At 36.0% G+C, this 19,862-nt stretch overlaps 1 protein-coding gene across 4 annotated transcripts in view; it reads right to left on the bottom strand.

Moving 5' to 3' along the window:
* Window positions 1-13,689: 13,689 nt before the first annotated feature.
* The window catches only part of NKAIN2 (sodium/potassium transporting ATPase interacting 2), a 1,018,833-nt gene continuing 1,012,660 nt past the window's right edge, over window positions 13,690-19,862 (bottom strand). For all 4 annotated transcript variants that reach the window (XR_008681100.2, XR_008681101.1, XM_019030137.4 and 1 more), the window contains one exon: window positions 13,690-16,104. Coding sequence is in view for 2 of the 4 variants with exons in the window: in XM_019030137.4 (XP_018885682.1) it covers window positions 16,095-16,104 (10 nt within the window). In the remaining 2 variants the exon portion in view is untranslated. The remainder of the gene's footprint in view (window positions 16,105-19,862) is intronic.

Below are 19,862 nucleotides of genomic sequence, written 5' to 3'. Positions count from 1 at the left end.
ATTCTTGAGCTGTTTTGAAATTGTTTCTTGTAATTTAATTTTTATCCCCCTGGAGACAGTATACTCCTACCTGGCAGGAAGTTCTAATCTCATCCTCAGAGATGACTTTTTAAATTATCTGGTATCTTCCATGATTATAAGCCTGAGGGAGGAAATGGAATAGGGGCACAAGAAATATGGTATTTTTTTGGTGATTCCAATTTTATGTTTCTATAACTTCTGCTCATAGTTTGTATAATTGTTGGAGTTGATTTTAACCTCTACGAAACTATTGACGTAATAGGGTCTTCTGGGCAAGCTTCATTCTGTCATGAAGTTAGGAAGTGATTGGATTGATCGAAAAACCTTTGTTTTCACAGCAGCTCTGCCAATCCATAGCTAACACTTTCATCGAATTTACTTTCTCCAAGAAAGCATCACTGATAACATTCACCTAATGCTGACTGACCCTTTGCCCTGGTCATATCCGTACTTGTATAAACACTTCCCACAAAAATCACACCCTTTTATTTCTATACATAAATGTATTTTTATATGTTTTCTTCTTTGAGCTATAGATTGTAAAGATGTAGCTTGATTCTTCTTCTTAAACTTTGATATCAATAATTTATGTCAGAGCTTAATGCAACATGAAAGATAATGTAATTATCTATATTCTTATTTTATAAATATGGAACATGACACAAAGAGTAAGAAAATGATTCAAATACTGTATTAGTCTGTTTTCATGCTACTAATAAAGACATACCTGAGACTGGGTAATTTATAATGTAAAGAGGTTTAATTGACTCACAGTTCAGCATGGCTGGGGAGGCCTCAGAAAACTTACAATCATGCTGGAAGGGGAGGCAAACACATCCTTCTTCACATGGTGGCAGCAAGAAGAAGTGGCAAGCAAAAGGGGGAAAGCCCCTTATAAAACCATCAGATCTCAGGAGAACTCACTATCACGAGAACAGCATGAGGGTAACCATCCCCATGATTCAAGTACCTCCTACAAGGTCCCTCCCATGACACGTGGGGATTATGGGAACTGCAATTCAACATAAGATTTGGGTGGGGACACAGCTAAACAATATCACTTACCTATGATCACACAGCTTGTTAATGAGTGATCTTATTTTTCCAGTGTATGTTCTGGGATACCCCACAGTTATTCTGTCCCTAACCCTGTACAGAGATATACATCATAAATTTTTTTCAGCAAAGAATGAAGGGGTCAGAGTATGTTGCAGAAAGTAGCTGGGTAGAGACAAAAAGAAGATCAGTTTAGGGAAGTGGAATCTGAAGGGATCCAGATAGAACACAGGAAATGGAGGTTAGGTTGAAGTGCAATGGACCCTTGGCAGGAGGATGGCACAGTACATTATCAGACTGGGCATCAGAGACCAAGAGGTGCTGGATCCCAAGGTAATCAGCCAAAGCATGACATGACCTTGGTAGTGCCAAACAGGGACACTGAAGGCTTCTTAAGTAAATGAAAAAGGAACCAGGGTAGTCAAAGGATCTCTACATGGATACCAAAGCCTTCAGTAGGGTAGAGTTGGGCTTAAGAATGATGCTGAAGTCAACAGTAAAAGGGAGAGAAGGACTAGGAGACAGAAGATCATAGCAACAAGGATGGGTGGTGGATGGTAAAGTCTAATAGATGTGCACATCAAGTGATTTGAGGTTTTAAAATAAGGATGAAGGAAGGTACAAGAATGTTAATGTTGAGAAAGAAGATTACACTCAACCAGTATGCCCTAAGAAATATGAAGTATAGGAGAGAAATAGTTTTATGTATGAAGTCTTTGAATTCACGTAACAACTATCAGAGGTGATATGCCTGAAATAATTGAAACGAGAATAAAATTGTGCTTAGTTGTGAAAAACACACTTTATTCAAGATCCAGGCATAATTGTAGATCTGCTAGCTTCCACCCAGGTCTAATTGTGGTAGCACCAAATTGAAGTTATGGCTTTTACTACCTGAAGACAAACATTCCATTTAGCCTTTCAGAGTTTCATCTTTCAAGGGTGAAAAATACATGAAAACTAAGGCATTTTTCCCATTGCTTGAAAAAGGAAACGTTTCATTTTTATTTTTGATCCTCCGTTGGTCTAGTTCCCCTAGGACTAGTTAGTTAACACATGCTTAGGGCAAGCCTTCTGGCATGATTCAGATTGAACTAGGATAGGGCCTTCTGATTTCTTCAACTATTTTGAGAGTAATACAATACAGTACAAAAAGATAGAAAACCTTTGCATAATTGCAAATTATTTTTATCTCTCTGTCTCTTTCTTAGAAGATAGAGAAAAGGTGGCATAGAGGAAACAATCAGCGCAAAATGGGTTTTACATAATCTGTTGATTACTTTGTTCTTTCTACTACTTAAGAATACTGGATTATTAAGAATTTGTAAGCTTTTTATAATATAAATGCCAATCATCAGAGGCATTTTATTTTTCCTTACTAAGACCATATTCACTGTCATTTGCTTAGGGAAATCTCATTAACATGCGTAAGAAATAAACCACTGAAATTATACTGTTTTTAGCCATAAGTGGTTATAATCAGCATTCATATCTATAGAACTCACTGCACACTTACCATGTGTTATTAATTCTTTATGTTCAGTGAGGCAGAAATCCCAGTCTTAAAATATATTTGTATTCCATCAGAGTTTATAGTACACAGTGGATCCTCCACAAATTGAGTTGATTAATACAGCTGTGAAAGACAAGATATATTCAAATTCATTGATAATCTCAATTGGAAAATTTGAGATCTGTTCCACGGCACATAGATGGGTTAGTGGATATTTATAAGTGAAATGTCTGGTGGACAATATGAGACTATTCCAGCAAAAATTATTTCTGAAAAGTGGGCATTTATTTATGCAATGAGAAATTTACGAATAAATGATGATGTATTTCAGAGCTTGTCTTTATAAGATTTGCACTCAACAGTTACCAAAGTTAGAGAAAAATACATATCATAAATTTTTAAAAAATCATACATAATGTTTAAGTACAATCTTCGTTACAATTTGCAGATATGAATGAGTATATATATATGTGTGTGTGTTTGTGTGTGTGTGTGTGTGTGTATATATATATATACTCTCCAGAGACCCTTGGTTATCAATGTCCTCTTATTGATGAAGACAGAGTTGTTGCTGTCTTTCCTGTTGCCCATGACTCATACACAGCATCTGCATCTATCAGTACTATGTTTTCACTTTTCTGAGTGCTCCATTGTGGAAGCACATATGGTTTTCTTTGCCTTGTTTCTAGATGTAAATGCTTCCCCTTCTGATATATCAATGATTGGGGTTATTTTGAAATAACAAGAAACAAATACAAACCCATATGGCAGATATTTTTAAAAGAAGTGTTTATTACCATTTTTGGAGTGATAAGCAGCTATTCTGTCTTCACTGAAAATAAAGTAAATGTCAATAACATTAAATTTCTGAAAAGTGCACTTAGAGTAGACACAAGAATGAATTTCTCTGCAGTGAATATTGTTAGGGATCTGTTTGGGAAATGGCATCAGAATAGATTTTGCTTATGAAAAACCTTGGCCATCTTAATAAGATCTGAATTATAGACAAATGTACATTTTTCATATTTTGGAAATTAAAAAAACAAAACAAAACTGGAAGTTCCCACCAAAAAGCTCTTGTTACAGAAACCTCAGTTCTCTGGAACTAGCCCACACCTTGGTATAAGATGCCTTTTCTGAGGATCAGCATTCTCAATTATAATATACAATATGTAAGATCCTAAAAATCTCAAAAGGGTTCACAGGACTACTAAAATTAGGATCAAATCCTCTGCTTCCTATGAATATTGATAGAATTCTGAAATTCTAAGAAAAGACAGATTCTTAAAGATGAACTAGTCGCTTTTTTTTTTTTTTTAATACAGGAGATTGCTGAGTATTAGGCTGAAGGTATCCAAGTGGAAGAGACATGATGAGACTCTCAGGCCACTGTTATTTCCACTGCATCCCATTGTTGCTAATGATTCATAAAATCCAACTCATTTCTAATACATCACTTCTAAAGAGTGACTGTGAGTAAAAGAAAAAAGAAAAGAAAGTCTTTAGAATGGATTAGCTGCTATCTATCAATTCACAACATTTTTATGGAGTTTTCTATATTATATTACCCATTCATTTGGGTTCACAATAGCTTAGGAAAAAATGGATATGCCATTGAACACTTTCCACAAAAGCACAACATAAATTCACATTTAAGTGTTCATTAAATAAAAATATTACATGCACATATTAAAAATACTACAGAAATTTATAAAATGGCAAATAAAAGTCATCCTCCCCATACATTTCTCCTTGGAGAAAAGAACATTGATGTGTAGAATAGTGTATGTACATAGTTCTTTGTGTGTTCTTAAAAACATACAGAAGTGAAACTAAACATATTGCACTTTGCTTTTGTTCATTTGCTAGTTTAGGCCTATTTTTATTTTTATTTATTTATTTTTTGACATGGGGGTCTCACTCTGTTGCCTAGCCTGGAGTGCAGTGGCACGATCTCAGCTCACTGCAACCTCTGTCTCCCAGATTCAAGTGATTCTTGTGTCTCAGCTGCCTGAGTAGCTGGGATTACAGGCGCATGTCATCACGCCCAGCTAATTTTTGTATTTTTAGTAGAGACAGGGTTTCATCGTGTTGGCCAAACTTGTCTCGAACTCCTGGGCTGAAGTGACCCACCTGCCTCGGCCTCTCAAAGTGCTGGGATTACAGGCATGAGCCACTGCACCCAGCCTACCTCATTGTTTTTAATAGATGCAAAATATATTCTGTTACATGGAGTACCATAATTTATCTAATTTTCTATTGAAAAAATTAGGTGAATTGAAGGCTTTGGGTTTTTTTTGTAAGATAAGGCTTTTATTTTATTTTATTATTATTATACTTTAAGTTTTAGGGTACATGTGCACAATGTGCAAGTTAGTTACATATGTATACATGTGCCATGCTGGTGCACTGCACCCACTAACTCATCACCTAGCATTAGGTATATCTCCCAATGCTATCCCTCCCCCCTACCCCCACCCCACAACAGTCCCCAGAGTGTGATGTTCCCCTTCCTGTTTCCATGTGTTCTCATTAATTTATCTTATTGTTCCAAAGATCAAAAGTCCAAAATGGGTTTCACTGGGCTTGAATGAAGATGTCAGATGTCAACATGTGTCCTCCAGAAGGAACACAGTCCTGTTGACATCTTCCTTCCTTTTCTTTGCCTTTTCTGGCTTTTAGAGGATGTCTGCATTCCTTATCTCGTGGCCCTTTCCTCCCTCTTCAAGCCCAGCAGCATTGCATCCTTAAGTCATCTTGACACTCTGACCTGTGCTTCCTTTGTCACATCTCCTTTTCTGACTCTGGTCCTTCTGCTTCCCTCTTAAAAGGACCTTTGTAATTACATTGGCTAATCTAGCATAATCTACCCATTTCAAAATCTTTAAATTAATCACATCTGCAAAAGTGACTACAAAAATCCCTTTTGCTATATAAGGTAACATATTTGTATGTTTCAGGATTAAGACATACACATCTTTGGGTCATTATTCTGCCTGCCAGTCACCTGTGTTTATTTGTGTTGTTTTAAACCACTCAGTTGTGATAATTTGTCATAGCACCAATAGAAAACTAACATAGTGATTTTAATCTAGAATTACAATTTAAGGGTCATATCAGCTGTTGTAGGTTTCCCTTTCTTTAAATACAAATAGAAATTGTCAACCAAAGAAAGACTGAATTTGCGACCACACTACTAATAATCAGTAATATACATAAAAAGCTGTTGACTTTTATGGATGAAATGTAAGAAACTTTAATTATTGTTTTAGGAAATACTTTTTTTTCTTTTTTCTTTTTGTTCTGATGCCTGGTTTTTCATTTTAATATTCACTATTTGTGAAAGAGAAATTACCAAAAGGTGTTTAATGAGGCTAGAATGAGGGAATACCATTACACTGCCACGTATGTTGGAGAACTGGAAGTTTTAGCTTTTCTTTAGTCTTCTAATGTAAACAGTTCCTCAGGAAGATGTCACTTTTTGTGGTGACACTGAATGCTGCTGGTGAGAATGCATGGCACTGACACCAAATACTAAGCAAGGCCTGGTTTACTACCCATCACTGTTCCTTTCTGTTTCTGCTCAGCACTGCTCTGTTAGTTTTCATTTTAAATGTCAAGCACAACCAAAATGGGAATCATAGAGAAAAGATCTTATAGACACAATCTGTCATAAACACCTTGTTTTCCTTGAGAGTTGACCAAATTTGTCAAAGTTTACTGAGCTTTTATTTCTCCCTGCACAGACTGGGAAAGCATGTTGGTGAACATCCTGTGGTCATGATAGGACCAGAGATAAGCCATGAGAGGGATAATTCTAGCATCTTCTCCTGAAATCCACTCTCTTCCTAATGAGGCTTTGTTGTCAAGAAATCCCATTTCATGTCTGAATTAAATGTATTTGTGGAAAGTGGGAGTGTGTGAGGTGGGCTGAAGGAAGGAAGTTCCTTGAATAGGGTGGGAACAATTCATTCTGTGAGTGAATAAGATTGACTGTAATCAGAGAGATAAGCCTTCTCTGATATCAAAGAAAAAACATAGCTACTTACATCTGCATACTGCTCTCTGGAGATTTTTTTTAATTAGAGGTTAGAATTGTGGGCTTTATGAATAGAACAACTTGGTTTGAAATTTGGGTCTACTGCTTAGGTGCTGTGACCATGTAGAATATTGTGTCACTTATTGTATACTTAATATTATCTTACATTGCAGAATGTTAAAAAAAAGAAAAAAAAAGTAAAGGAAACTTTAGTATTCCAGTGCTTCCAATATATGCCCATATAGAAAATACAGATGAAGAAAATACAATCTTTAATTACATAAAATATAGTCATTTCAATGTACTCTTTTGACATGGAATGTCTCAATTCAAGATGCATTATAATTGGGTATATTTTTAGCTTCTACATGCATATTAACAATAAATCCATCTTATATTAAATAATTGAACTTACACTATCATTAACCTCAATTCTTATTTTATAATTTTAGCTAAAAAGCAGCACTTGCTGTTATTTAAAATTTTTCTTCTTGAATTTACATTCTCAGAATCCCTTAGTTGAATCATAATCATGAATGTTAGTGCCCATGCACTATAATGGATTTCAGTTAGCCAAACGAAACGTCTCTCTTTAATAGAAGTGCAATAAAAACATGACTTCATGTTTTTATTACACTTCTATCGTGTTGAAGATATTATGTTTTTATCATGTTAGCCAGGGTAGTCTCGATTACATGTTTTTATCATGTAACCAGATATTTAATTCAGTTCATTAGATAGTTCAAAACTACTCGCCAGCCTTGTTATCCATGTAATACTTTGGAAACACAATCATTCATCATTCTTATAAAAAGCATCCTGAGACTATTTTTACTAATAAGTAAAATAAGTCTTAATTCAATTTATTTCAGTAACAAATGGGGCGTAAGGGTGAAGTGGCAGCAGGGGTAGAAAGAAGTTTTTACTTTTGACTCCTCTAGCAGGCACAGCTGGCTTAATGGGCATGTGATGGGTGCAGTTCGTTGCACATGGTTCCCATTCTCAGAGGGGTCTGATGGTTGGTTTATCACTCTACCGTCCTCTTCATGAAATTCTTAAGGTGTTATTTTTCAGCATGTTGTTAGCAGAGGGTATTTCCTGGGGTGTGTCCATGGAAATTTTGTGATCCAGCAGCAGTGCCCAATGGCACTGGCCCTGGGCCCTCGGCACAGCATGCAGGGTGCATAGTGATTGGCCTGGCTACCTGGCATGCACACACAGGACTGAGGGTGCCCAGGGAGCCACTGGGCTTAGTGTGGGTCCCATAAGGGACCTGCAACTATATTGGCAATGAGAACAGTGACAGCAGCAGCAAGGTATCTGTACCTTGTATCTTGGGAAAACAGGGGACCCAAGCAGTGTTGGGAACCATGGGAAACCAAATTGCCTGTTAATCCCCCAAGAGAGCAACTCTTTGCAGCTTCTGCACAAATATTCCCTGGTTTAGTGTTGGGACAGTAACTCTTGGTGCTCAGCCGGTAAACTTTTCCAGTAAATTATTTAAAAATAAACTCACACACACACATAGACATCGCAATAAAGCATATAGGAAAGTTAATTGAATTAGAAAGTATTCAAGGAGTTTACGGTCTTCAGTTTTGAAAACCGTTGAAACATTCCAAATCATATATCCACAGGCTTACAAAGAAAATTAACTTAAATACTGTAGCATCTGCAGTAGACAGAAAATAACTCTATTGTCATATAAAGCTTCAGATAAACAAATTACTAATAAAGAATATGAAAAATTAATTTTCTTGTAATGAAGGATATAGTGATAGAATACATAAACACGTTTTGAATTATATACAAATCATGAAGCCACTTTCAGTTTCTTGTACAACCTCCACAAATTACAAGAAATGTCAGAGAAAACACTAAAATGCCACTGTATAGCTTTTTACTTAAAATCAAATCCAAACAAGTTAAAATTTTAATTAAATTTAGATAATTAAAAAAGGAAAATTAATTATTTAAAAATTAAGTCAAAATTTGTTTTAATTTTAAATCATTTAAATTAAATGATTAAATTAAATTAAATGATTTAAATGATTTAAAATTAGGTAAACATTTTTAAAAACATTTCATCTGAATTTTAAAATTTAGATAAAACTAAAGAAACTAATTTTTATGAAGAGTTAAATCTTTTCAGAAAAAGTGTTTTGTGAATTATCAGCTCTAGATGACTAAAATTTATCTTATTATTATTATTACTTTTGAGACAGAGTCTTGCTCTGTTGCCCAGGCTGGTGTGCAGTGGTGCTATCTCAGCTCACTGCATCCTCCGCCTCCTGGGTTCAAGTGATTCTCCCGCCTCAGCCTCCCAAGTAGCTGGGACTACAGGTGTGTGCCACCACGCCTGGCTAATTTTTGCATTTTTAGTAGAGACGGGGTTTCACCATGTTGGCCAGGCTGGTCTCAAACTCCTGGCCTCAAGTGATCTGGCCACCTAGTGCCCAGCCAAATTTATCTTTCAAAATTATTTACCTAATTATTTTCAAAGTAATTTATCAGAAATGTATCCCAATATTTTGACAGTCTGTAAAATATTCATAATAACTCCAGCAACAGTTGGGTCAGCAAAAAGATTCTTCTTAAAATTAAAAAACATAAGAAGTTGCGATGCATTTGCCAAGAATGGCTGACATCTTTTTCAATTGTGTTGATTGAAAATGAGCTGGCTAAAAGTTTACATTTTGATGATCTAATCCATAAAGTTGCAGAAAGGTGAGTCAGAAAAATCTTATAATCATTGAGATGTCCCATTAATAAAGTATATTTATTGTATTATACAATTATGACACTCATTCTTTTTTATATTTTATAATTATATATTGTTACTCATATATTATTACTACCCTCATTATACTTTATCAGTAATAAAATATTGTTAAAGGAAAATGTTTTATGCTTTAATACCTTTGGCAGCACTTTTTTCCTACCCTTTGAATGAGAGGCCCATTTTCATTGTTCACTGGGCCCGGCAAACTACGTAGCTAGTGCTGGACAGCAAGATTTAGTAAAGAGGCTCCTCTCCAGACAATTTCTTCTTGAATCCTTACTATTCTGTAGACGAAAAATAAAAATGGTATGTATTTATGGTGTACAATATAATGTTTTGATGTAAGTATACATTGTTGAATGGCTAATTCTAGCTAATTAACATATCTATTACCTCATGTTTCTCTTTTTTTGTGGTCAGAACACTTAAAATCTATTCTCTTAGGAATCTTCAAGTATTCAATGCATTGTTATTAATAAGTACAGTCACCACGTTGTACAAGGATCTCTTGAACTTATTCCTCCTGTCTAAGTGAAATTTTGTGTCCTTTGATCAGTATCTCTGTAATCCTCCCCACCCTCAGACTCTGGCAATCACCATTCTACTCTCTGCTTCTATGAATTCAGCCTTTTTAGATTCCACATATAAGTGAGATTATACAGTCTATGTCTTTTTGTGTCTGGTTTATTTCATTTAACATAATGTCCTTTAGGCTCATCCACATTGCTGCAAATGACAGGATTTCCTTCTTTTGTAAGGCTTGAATAGTATTCCATTGCAGGCATATATTTTATATATATATACACATACATACCACATTTTCTTGATCCACTTATCCGTTGATGGATACTTTGGTTGATTCTGTATCTTGGCTATTGTGAATAATGTTGCAATGAGCATGGGAGTGTAGATATCTCTTTGACATGATGATTTCATTTCCTCTGGATATATACTCAGTAATGGGATTGCTGGATCATATGGTAGTCCTATTTTTGATTTTCAGAGGAATTCTATAGCATTTTTCATAATAGCTGTAGTAATTTACATTTCCACCAACGGTGCACAAGGGTTCCCTTTCCTCTGCATCCTTGCCAACACCTATATTTCATCTTTTTGATAACAGCCATTCTACAGGTGTGAGATGGAATCCTTACTCTTTGTAACTTAAACTGACAGGTGATTTGGTCCATTAGAAACAGAAATGTTTCATATTTAAGATTATTTATTTCTCTTTCAGTATCCAAAACAACACAATCACTGAATATGTTTTTGTTTTACCATGAATTATTAGCATGGGTCCTGGCCTCTCGGCCATCTATTATTCCTCCTACCTACCTGCTTTTGGAGATTAGGAGGTCATCTATGGTGAAGCCAGTTCCATGACGTGTGGAACGCAAGGTTACTACCTTTAAGAATAATTTTTCATAGCCTTCATTCAATTTGATACTTTCCCATTGATTTACAATTTGTAAGTCTAGCTCTTTGACTTCATCCTGAGAGTATCTTGGTCAGCTTGAGTAAACAGTGACAAGAGGCTCAGGTGTTCTGGTGGCCTCCAGTTTGAAGTCTGGAAGATGTTATGTCTGGAAAGCTGTGTGCAAAACCTTCTGTACGTGAAGATCAGCATATCCCCAAATGACATAATAAGTAAAACCAGAAGAATAATGAAGAAAAATGACAGGCTCATGGAAGGGAATAAACGAGATATGCCTCTGGTAAATAACTCCCTGAAGGACTCTTAGAAAAGACTTACTGTTTAATTGAATCAATCCATCACCCTTGGGGTGACAGCACCAAATTTGCAATCTTTTCTGGGAGTTGTTTTATTCCTTTGCAGGTACAGTTTAAATTCATAGAATAAGCAGTTAAAAATATACCTGTTTTACTATTAAGGTGCCACATTATTAAGGTACTTTCATTATAGAAAATGCTCACATTAATTTTAATAACAATTTAGAACATGTAAGAGCATCAACATGTAGTTTGTAAAAGGATTTTTTCTCTCTGAATTTGTCTTACAGAAATTAACTTTTGTTACTTTAAAATTTTAAGTGCATTTTGATTCTAAACTCCATAATAATTAAGGATTTTTAAAAAATGACCTTCATTATAAAAATCCGCCTTTATCCCTTTTAGGGGAAACGCAGTTTGTCTTTGTTGTCGTGGGTAGTCACGTCTCCTAACACCGGTGCAGATTTCAGTGGTAGATGTGATCCTTGAATGTATTATCTAGTTCAAGTTTTATTGAATTAAAAGTCATAAAATACATGCATGTTGTATACATTTGGCTCTCATAACTATCAAAATTGTTTCAAGATGCTCGCATATTGTAAACTGGACATCATATATTAATCACAGACTTTGTTCTTTCCTTTCTTGGAGTAGGTGGAAGGTAGGCATAAATAAAAGGAAAAGAGCCTTGGACAGTGGATCCTAAGCAAAGATTTGCATGTGATGAGAATAACTGGAATTTTACAATGTAAGGATCTTCATGTAAAAGCTTCCTAAGTACAAGTGTTGAGTGCTAAAACTTTACCAAAGACAGATGAAACATCTGAAGAAATATTTTCTTGAAGAGTATTGGGAATAGTCAACATGAGACTGCTTACATAATCTTAATCTCTCTAGTATTAGTTACATCTAAGTGTACTGTAAACAAAATAACAGAAAAACGTATAGCCCTGATACTGAACACATAAGTGTCTTACTAATGTATAAGAACACATCATATATACATGTTTACATATTAATTTGGATTATCAGTTTTAAAAAACTGTGATATAATATATTTAACATTCATACTATACTGAACTTGACACACAATAATTCAGAAATATTTTATGATTTAATACTGTCTTAGGGTCTTCCTTATCAAAGTTTATTTGAACTTTTAAAACTCAGGGTCAGTTTATAGAGTCTGGGATTTGTTTTATTCTATTCTGACCAGAGTATACATCTTAAAATTTGCTGTGCAATGGCGAGTTATTTGCATTTTCAGGACACAAGGTAATATTGAATAGTTCCTTAACCACCTTAGTAGGTTTTAGTTTAAGGGTTTGAATTATGAATAGGTTTGGATCTCAAAAGTTTGTTCTAAAATGTGACCTATTTAAAATGAGTTTGTATTTCTGAATTAAAATGGTCTACTCATTATAGTAGAGTGAAATGTATCAGAAGTTGTATTTTTTAATAGTTAACAGATGCAGATCCTGGTTCCACGGGATTTTACCAAACTCACAACCTATTTAATTGAGAACTCCAGAAGAAAGAATCCTTTCTTTACAGTATATATACATACAGTTGATCTATTAGTTTTGTCCTTTTTATGCAACTACATTGTTGTGTGCATTTCACATCACAGTGTGAAGAAACATCCTGAAGTTATTCACAGTGACTTCAATGAACAACACATCAGTATACTTTTTACACAGGGGACAAAAGTAAAAGCCGGCTTGATCATTTACAAGGCTTTCACCATGCCGCTGAGACTTCAAGGACTACAAGTTGATCTTCAGCTTCTTAAAATATGGCCTCGAAGCCTTTCATGTCTTCAGTCAACTCCAGCATTTTGACTGATGGGAGCTGGTGTGTGTTTGTGTGCAGTGGGAGAGAGGACACAATCCCGAACCTGACACAGCCTGTGCCTGGAGCAGCCTGCGCCTGGAGCAGCCTGCGCCTGCTGCCCTCAATCGTTTAGGTATATACAATGAACCTCACCTGAAACAATGTTTGTACAATCGCTAATGCCAGTGGCTAATCCTTCCTATTTGCCTGCTTTATGGGAACACTGTCATCTGTTGAGGTGAATATCAATATTCAAATAACAATAAGAAAAGATCCTGTCATCAAAGTGGAAATAAATGAGTATTTTATTTTAAATAATTTGGCCTATAAAAATAAAAAAAAGCTCTGCCTATAATTTAACCAAGATTTTTAAATGTAGTGACCTAACCCTCTGCCAACTATTAATTAGCTTGATGCTAACTCTAAATCCCAGATAGAAGGTGGGGGTGGAGGAAAGTTCCCCAAATGAAAAGTCTATTGCAGGCAGTCTTCTAAAAGAACCCTCAGTGTTAGCAGATAATGAAAGTACATGTTACCTATGACTGAGCAGAAATGATGCCATGACCCGGCAATTTCTTTTCACTGCTGACACATCCCTGCACTGCACAAAATATCAGTGTTGCCTTCATGTAAATTTAATAGGGTGTCTCTGTCAATGACATAAGCAAATACACCATGAGAAGCAGCAGGGGTTTTCAGGGATGGCTCAGAAACTTAAGTATTTTTCCATTTATTTTTAAAATGCAAATTACACTAGTAAGTCAAAAAAATCACTCTGTTAAAAATACATTCAGAATTAACAAATGCAGAAAAAAGGACACATCAGGATCATAACCCTTGCCTTCTGAATATTAGGTTTATAACAAAAGCTCAGCCTAGAAAAATAGCATTCTTCACCGGATTTTGAGGAGGATACAGCTGTACAACTGTAGATGTTTTCCCAGATATAATCACACTACTGTGCTTACTGATCCCATAAATGACCTGTCCACTGATTACTTTTAAGTAGTCAACTACTGTTTTTTAAAATTTTGGTGGTGATGATAGTTGTGATTTGGTGAAAACTTGGCTGTAACTTAAAGCAGGAATATGAGGGCTTATTTTCTGTACCCATATACATGTACTATAAGGTGAAATCTCATCACAGCATGAATGTACAGTGAAACCTCATTTTTAATAGTCACATTAAAAGTCACATTAGAATAGTTTCTGGCATGTATAGTATTTATATTTTAGGAATCAAAGGACAATACATTGGTAAATATTTTTCTCATACATTAAACATGCATGTCACTATAAAAGCGTCATATGAGGTTTCACTGACATGTTTGCAATTGTTTATTTTATACATGTATGTATGGACAAACATACAACCCACTGAGGAAATTCAAGCATGAGTGCTGGAATCTTTTTTTATAGTTTATGTACCAATGATAACTCTTTGTTCCTCTATCATTTTCAAATGTATATGTGTGTGTATATTACAGACATCCATGCAAACACAGTAATGGAACTGGTGTATGTAGATCCGAATGGGCTAAGGTCTAAAGTAGTTTAATCCAATAACTGAAACTTCATAGAAATCAAAGAAAAAACTTGCTCCATGCCAATTTATAACTTTTGAATTTCACTGCACTAAAGAATGGTGTGTTAGTTTTAAAAAATTGAGTTTAATGTCTTAGGTGTATCCAAGAAAAAATATGACTCATCTGAGTTCCTGATAAGCCTGAGCTAATTATGTTTTCCGCTAATGAAAACCAAATAATGCTTTAAAATATAGAACAAAATTTCCTAGTTCAGAATATTCCATAAACACATTGACCTACTATTAAGTTTCCAAAGGCATCTTGTTGCCAACTACGTTAACAGCACAGTTTTTCTGCCACAATAATACAGGAGGGTTGAAATACACTCTAACACACAACAGATCCCCCAAATACCACAAAAAGATCTCAAATATTTCACCAAGGTAACTATTGCTCCCCCCACCCACCCAAAAATAATCTTGTACGCTGAAGTTAGAAAAAAAAGTTCACCTACATAGAGTCTTCAATTTGAATTAGATATAAAAGAGTAAACATAGCTAATACATATTCAGTTGGCCTCTGTTGATAGAAATCCACAGCTGTTTCTGTGTTAGTAAAAGACAATTGTAGATACTTATAAAAGCACCTAGAGTGCAATAAATAAAATCAGCGAGTTAAGCCATTTCTGCTTTCTGCTTCCAGTAGATTAGTGAGTTTAGTAGATTAATGTTTTACTCTGTCCCACCCCCAACCCCATCAGAAGACCATATTTTAGAATTATAAAGATGACAAATATTGTTATTGTTACTTGTCTCTTTTGGGCCACCATGGAGGCTCTATGGTAAAGCACTTTGCTGACAGCTGGGACTTTTCTTATACAGACACACTGGAGCTGCTGAGCTATTCAGTCTTGTTCCTTGACATGAAACACACAGGCTTGAACTCATTTAGAATTAATAGCAGTGTGTTAGCCTAAAGGAAGTGGCTTGGGGCTGTCTGCACTGGGATTCTTGGGCACACAATGTAGGTGGGTTAAGGCAAGTATGTACGGTACAGCCTTTAGGGCAAACAATCTGCCATTTCGGACTTCCGGTACAAGGTCATCATGGCATGTTTCGTTTGTTTTTGCAATTACATTGCCTAAGTAGCCGTGGTGCTGTCAAGATGTATGGAGTGCAGAAGACAGAGCTCTCAAACTAATGTGCCTTGGATGACTTCCCAGCTCACAGAGGCCAACCGGCTGGGCTGCAGAGGAGTTAGCAATGGCCGGCAACCGTTGGGCATCAACACATCTCCTTCTGAACTTTCCAAAGGCCTGGGAGAAAGGGGCCTGCTTTCAGGAAATCCAAGATGGGCGTGTCCTGCATATTTGTCTGTCTCAGTTAGAAAGAGGAGGTCAAGTGGAATTGGTGTGTGCGTGCTCACGTGTGTGTGTGTGTGTGTCAGTGTTGTATGTAGAGGCTTTGCATTTGTTTTGTTAATACGTGTATGTATTTAAACTCAGTTGCTTCTTGCTCTTCATAAAATGCAGGAGGCCACTGCGAAAAAAGTTCTTTGAAAGGTCCATGGGCTGACATACTGAAGTCATCTGTATTATTTTGACCTAAGAGAGAGAAAAGATGTTTTTAGTCAAGGGGGAAAGTGACAGGTGCCTGCTGCTCACCACCTTTTCTCACCTTTCCAAGCACAAGAGCAAACAAACAAACAAACAAAAAAGAAGCCCAAATTGGGTTTTAAATAGATAATTTTCCTCCTTTTCTTTTTATTCATGGCAATTGCATGGATAGAGAGGCCAGTTTTGGTCATTTAGAATCTATTTCCAGGGACAACTAAAATGAATATGTACTTCTGTACAATTAGGCTGCCAAAAAGAATGCAATGTTTTCAAATGTTGTGTGATATATTATAGGATATTCTTATATTGCTGGAAGCCCAATCAGATCTCTACTTGCTCTGACAGTCACATAGGTCTCTGGTAGTCAAAGCAGCTATTTTGTTAAAAACTTAAGCTGTAGACACGGGATTTTTTTTTTTTTTTTAGACAAAGTCTAGCTCTGTTGCCGGGGCTGGAGCACGCAGACATGGGATTTTTTTTGTGCAGCAACTTTGTTGTTATTGATTTGTTTCAACAACATGTACCAAACTGTAAGAAAAATATAATTAAAATCTTTCCTTTTTAGGTTAGTTATACATCATCTGAAAAATTACAAACCAAGAACAGTCACCCAACTTAAGAGGACTGTCTATTCATTGTTTGCAGGAACTGAAACACAGCTGTGACTGTAGGTCAGTTACAGCAGTGTTTTCAAAGCTTTGTCCAGGATCTTGGCCACAGAAGATTTGCTGGGAACAGTCGGAGCCCCACAGCTAAAAGTGCCTATTGCTTTTCAACATTTGTTTTCTTTCCAAGGAAGAGCTTGTGTTTCCATTTGCTATATAATATTTTTAGGGTGTTTGGACTGGCCCCTGAAGTTAAATTACTCTTACTTTACAAGACATATTTATGGCAGGTTGACAGAAGGTACACTCTAAATGATAAAGACATAGGAGATGCTAAGTTCTCTGCCTCTCAGTAGGGGATGAGGTTTATAGGTGTGTCAATTTTGGTTTTTCACTAGATTTGAATAAGCAGTGGCTCTCAGATGATTGGTCTTGTGGGCTATGAAGTTGAAAAGGCCCTTCATTTAACAGTGCGTAATGTAAAATAAAAAAGAAATAAACAGAATGCAGAAAAGGGAGAGAGGCATAGCCGTGTATGGAAATGTGGCAGCTAAGTTAGTGTTAAGAATACAAACAAGCAAATTAAAAATCAGAATGTAATACCAGGTCAAACTCACAGTCTGTCTAAGAATTTGGAAAGAACACTAACTGAAGGGGTCAGGAAAACCCGTTGATAATCATGGCTGCACCAGTAACAAGTTGTGTGACTTTTGTTTTCCTTTTTTTGGGTTGAGTTTCCTCATCTGTAAAATAAAACCTTACTGTTCTAGGATCCGAGGTCTCCTATGGGATGTTTTGTGGAAGGAATGATTGGAGTATTTTGACTAGTAATTTTTAAATGTACCTTAAGTATACATAACTTCCTAAATTTGAATTCCATTAAACATTTACTTATTTCATGACCAGTGAGACTTGAAAGCTCTGATACAATTTTACCACTCTCATGCAGTAAAGAGGAAGACAATATATTTTTTATAACTTTTAGTTGGCATTTAAAGTGCTCTGTTTAACAAAATCATAAGTTTTGTCCTTATGCAATTTAATTCTGGACAAAGATATCTACCTTTGTAGAGTCTCTTCTTTAAAGCCCATTAGAATTATAAATGCTTGATTTGAATTTAATATATTAAATTGTATATAATTAGCATTCTCATGTTTATCTTTAGATGAGAGATTACCTCTAATTTATTACAGCTTGATCATATTTATTGGCCACTCATATTGGCCAATACAGTAAAATATTATGTAATATTATTAGTAGCAAGCAATTACCAACCTTGTAGATATTTTATTCTCCTTTTTTTTTTTTGAGACAGAGCCCCACTTTGTTACCCAGGCTGGAGTGCAGTGGCACGATCTTTGCTCACTGCAACCTCTGCCTCCCAGGTTCCAGAGATTTTCCTGCCTCAGCCTCCCGAGTAACTGGGATTACAGGCGTGCACCACCATGCCTGGCTAATTTTTGTATTTTTAGTAGAGATGGAGTTTCGCCATGTTGGCCAGGCTGGTCTCGAACTCCTGACCTCAGGTGATCCACCTGTCTTGGCCTCCCAAAGTGCTAGGATTACAGGCATGAATCACCGTGCCTAGCCATATTCTACTCTTGAGCATAAATATAGTATTACATGTTACTTGAGCTGATGTTATATGTCAGCAGTCCTCAACCTTTTTGGTACCAGAGACTGGTTTTGTGGAAGACAATTTTCCCATAGACCAGGGTTGGGGCGAATGGTTTCAGGATGAAACTGTTCCACCTCAGATCATCAGGCATTAGATTCTCATAAGGATCACAAAACCTAGATCCCTCACACATGCAGTTCACAATAAGGTTCACACTGCTATGAGAATCTAATGCTGTTGCTTATCAGACAGGAGGCAGAGCTTAGGCAGTAATGTTCTCTCACCTGCTGCTCACCTCCTGCTCTGTGCTCAGCTCCTAACAGACCATGGGCCAGGACTATTCACAGCCCAGCGGACCGCTGTTATATATAATATACCATTTACAGAGGAGATCTTTTAGGAATGACTTGCAGTGTATGTTACTTCTGACTTGATACAGGCTTTTCATGAGTGACGTTGATTAACATAAGCATTATTCTACCACTAATGAATTATGTTTATTAAGCACTATGTGACATGTCCTACGTTTCATGTGCTTTATATATATTCTTTCATATAATTTCAGAGCAATCAGATAAAGTCTGTATGCGATCTCTATTTTGCAGGTGAGGAAACTTAGGCTTGGTAAAATTAAATAGAGTTATTCAAACAAAGTTACATGCCCACGTTCGGAGGGAATTTAATCTCAGACAGCATGCCTTCAGTAGGTCGTCTTAACCACTAGTCCTGATTGCCTTTTTAAATAGAACACTTCATAGAATGTTACATAAAATATTGAGAAGAATGGTAAAGAGTGTGAAGGATTGATCATGTTTTGTTGTTGTAGCTATCAAGAATCTTTCTGGGGGGATAGGGAAGGTATGGCATGCATAGCAAACAACTGTAGTACATGGGGAAAGAAATAAAAGAAATATTAGAGGAGAAAAGATTAACAAATGTTTCATAAAGGAATATATCTTAAGAAAATTCAAAGGATAGTGGGGTTTCAAAGAGTGGAATTTGGAAAAAAGATGATGTTTGTTGTCAAGAGAACAGCATGAATTGGAAAAATACATATCATATTTGGATAAGGCAAGAAAAAAATGGCTAAGGGGAGCTATCAGACTGTTTATGCTCTCAATAGATTATAAACTTCAGGAGGACAGGGCTAGTTCTTATTCATTACTATATTTTCCTAATATCTCCAGTGTCATCTGCATATGGTTGGGACTCAAACATTATTAAGAGTTGAAGAGAAGAGATACTGTTTCAACAGTAGGTAATAGGGACTCCTTGATAGCTTTGAAGTAGGGAAGTGAAATCATCAGCGCAGTACTTTAGGAAGATTAATTTGGCAGCCATATGGAGGATACAATGGAGGTTCTGAAATAAGGAAGAGACTGAAAAACTTAACAGGTCATACTTGCATGAATTAGTGCAGTGGTTGTGAGGATGTAAAAGAGGAAATGTGTAATACAGTGTTTACAGAAGCAATGCTTTGAATGAAGCAACATACTGGTTGATTTCTGAACTGCTAAAGTCT

This window comes from Gorilla gorilla, chromosome 5 (assembly GCF_029281585.2).
Source record: "Gorilla gorilla gorilla isolate KB3781 chromosome 5, NHGRI_mGorGor1-v2.1_pri, whole genome shotgun sequence".
Taxonomy (NCBI): Eukaryota; Metazoa; Chordata; class Mammalia; order Primates; family Hominidae; genus Gorilla; species Gorilla gorilla.
The sequence above is the reverse complement of the archived record's forward strand: the minus strand, read 5'-3'. Positions and strand labels throughout refer to the sequence as shown.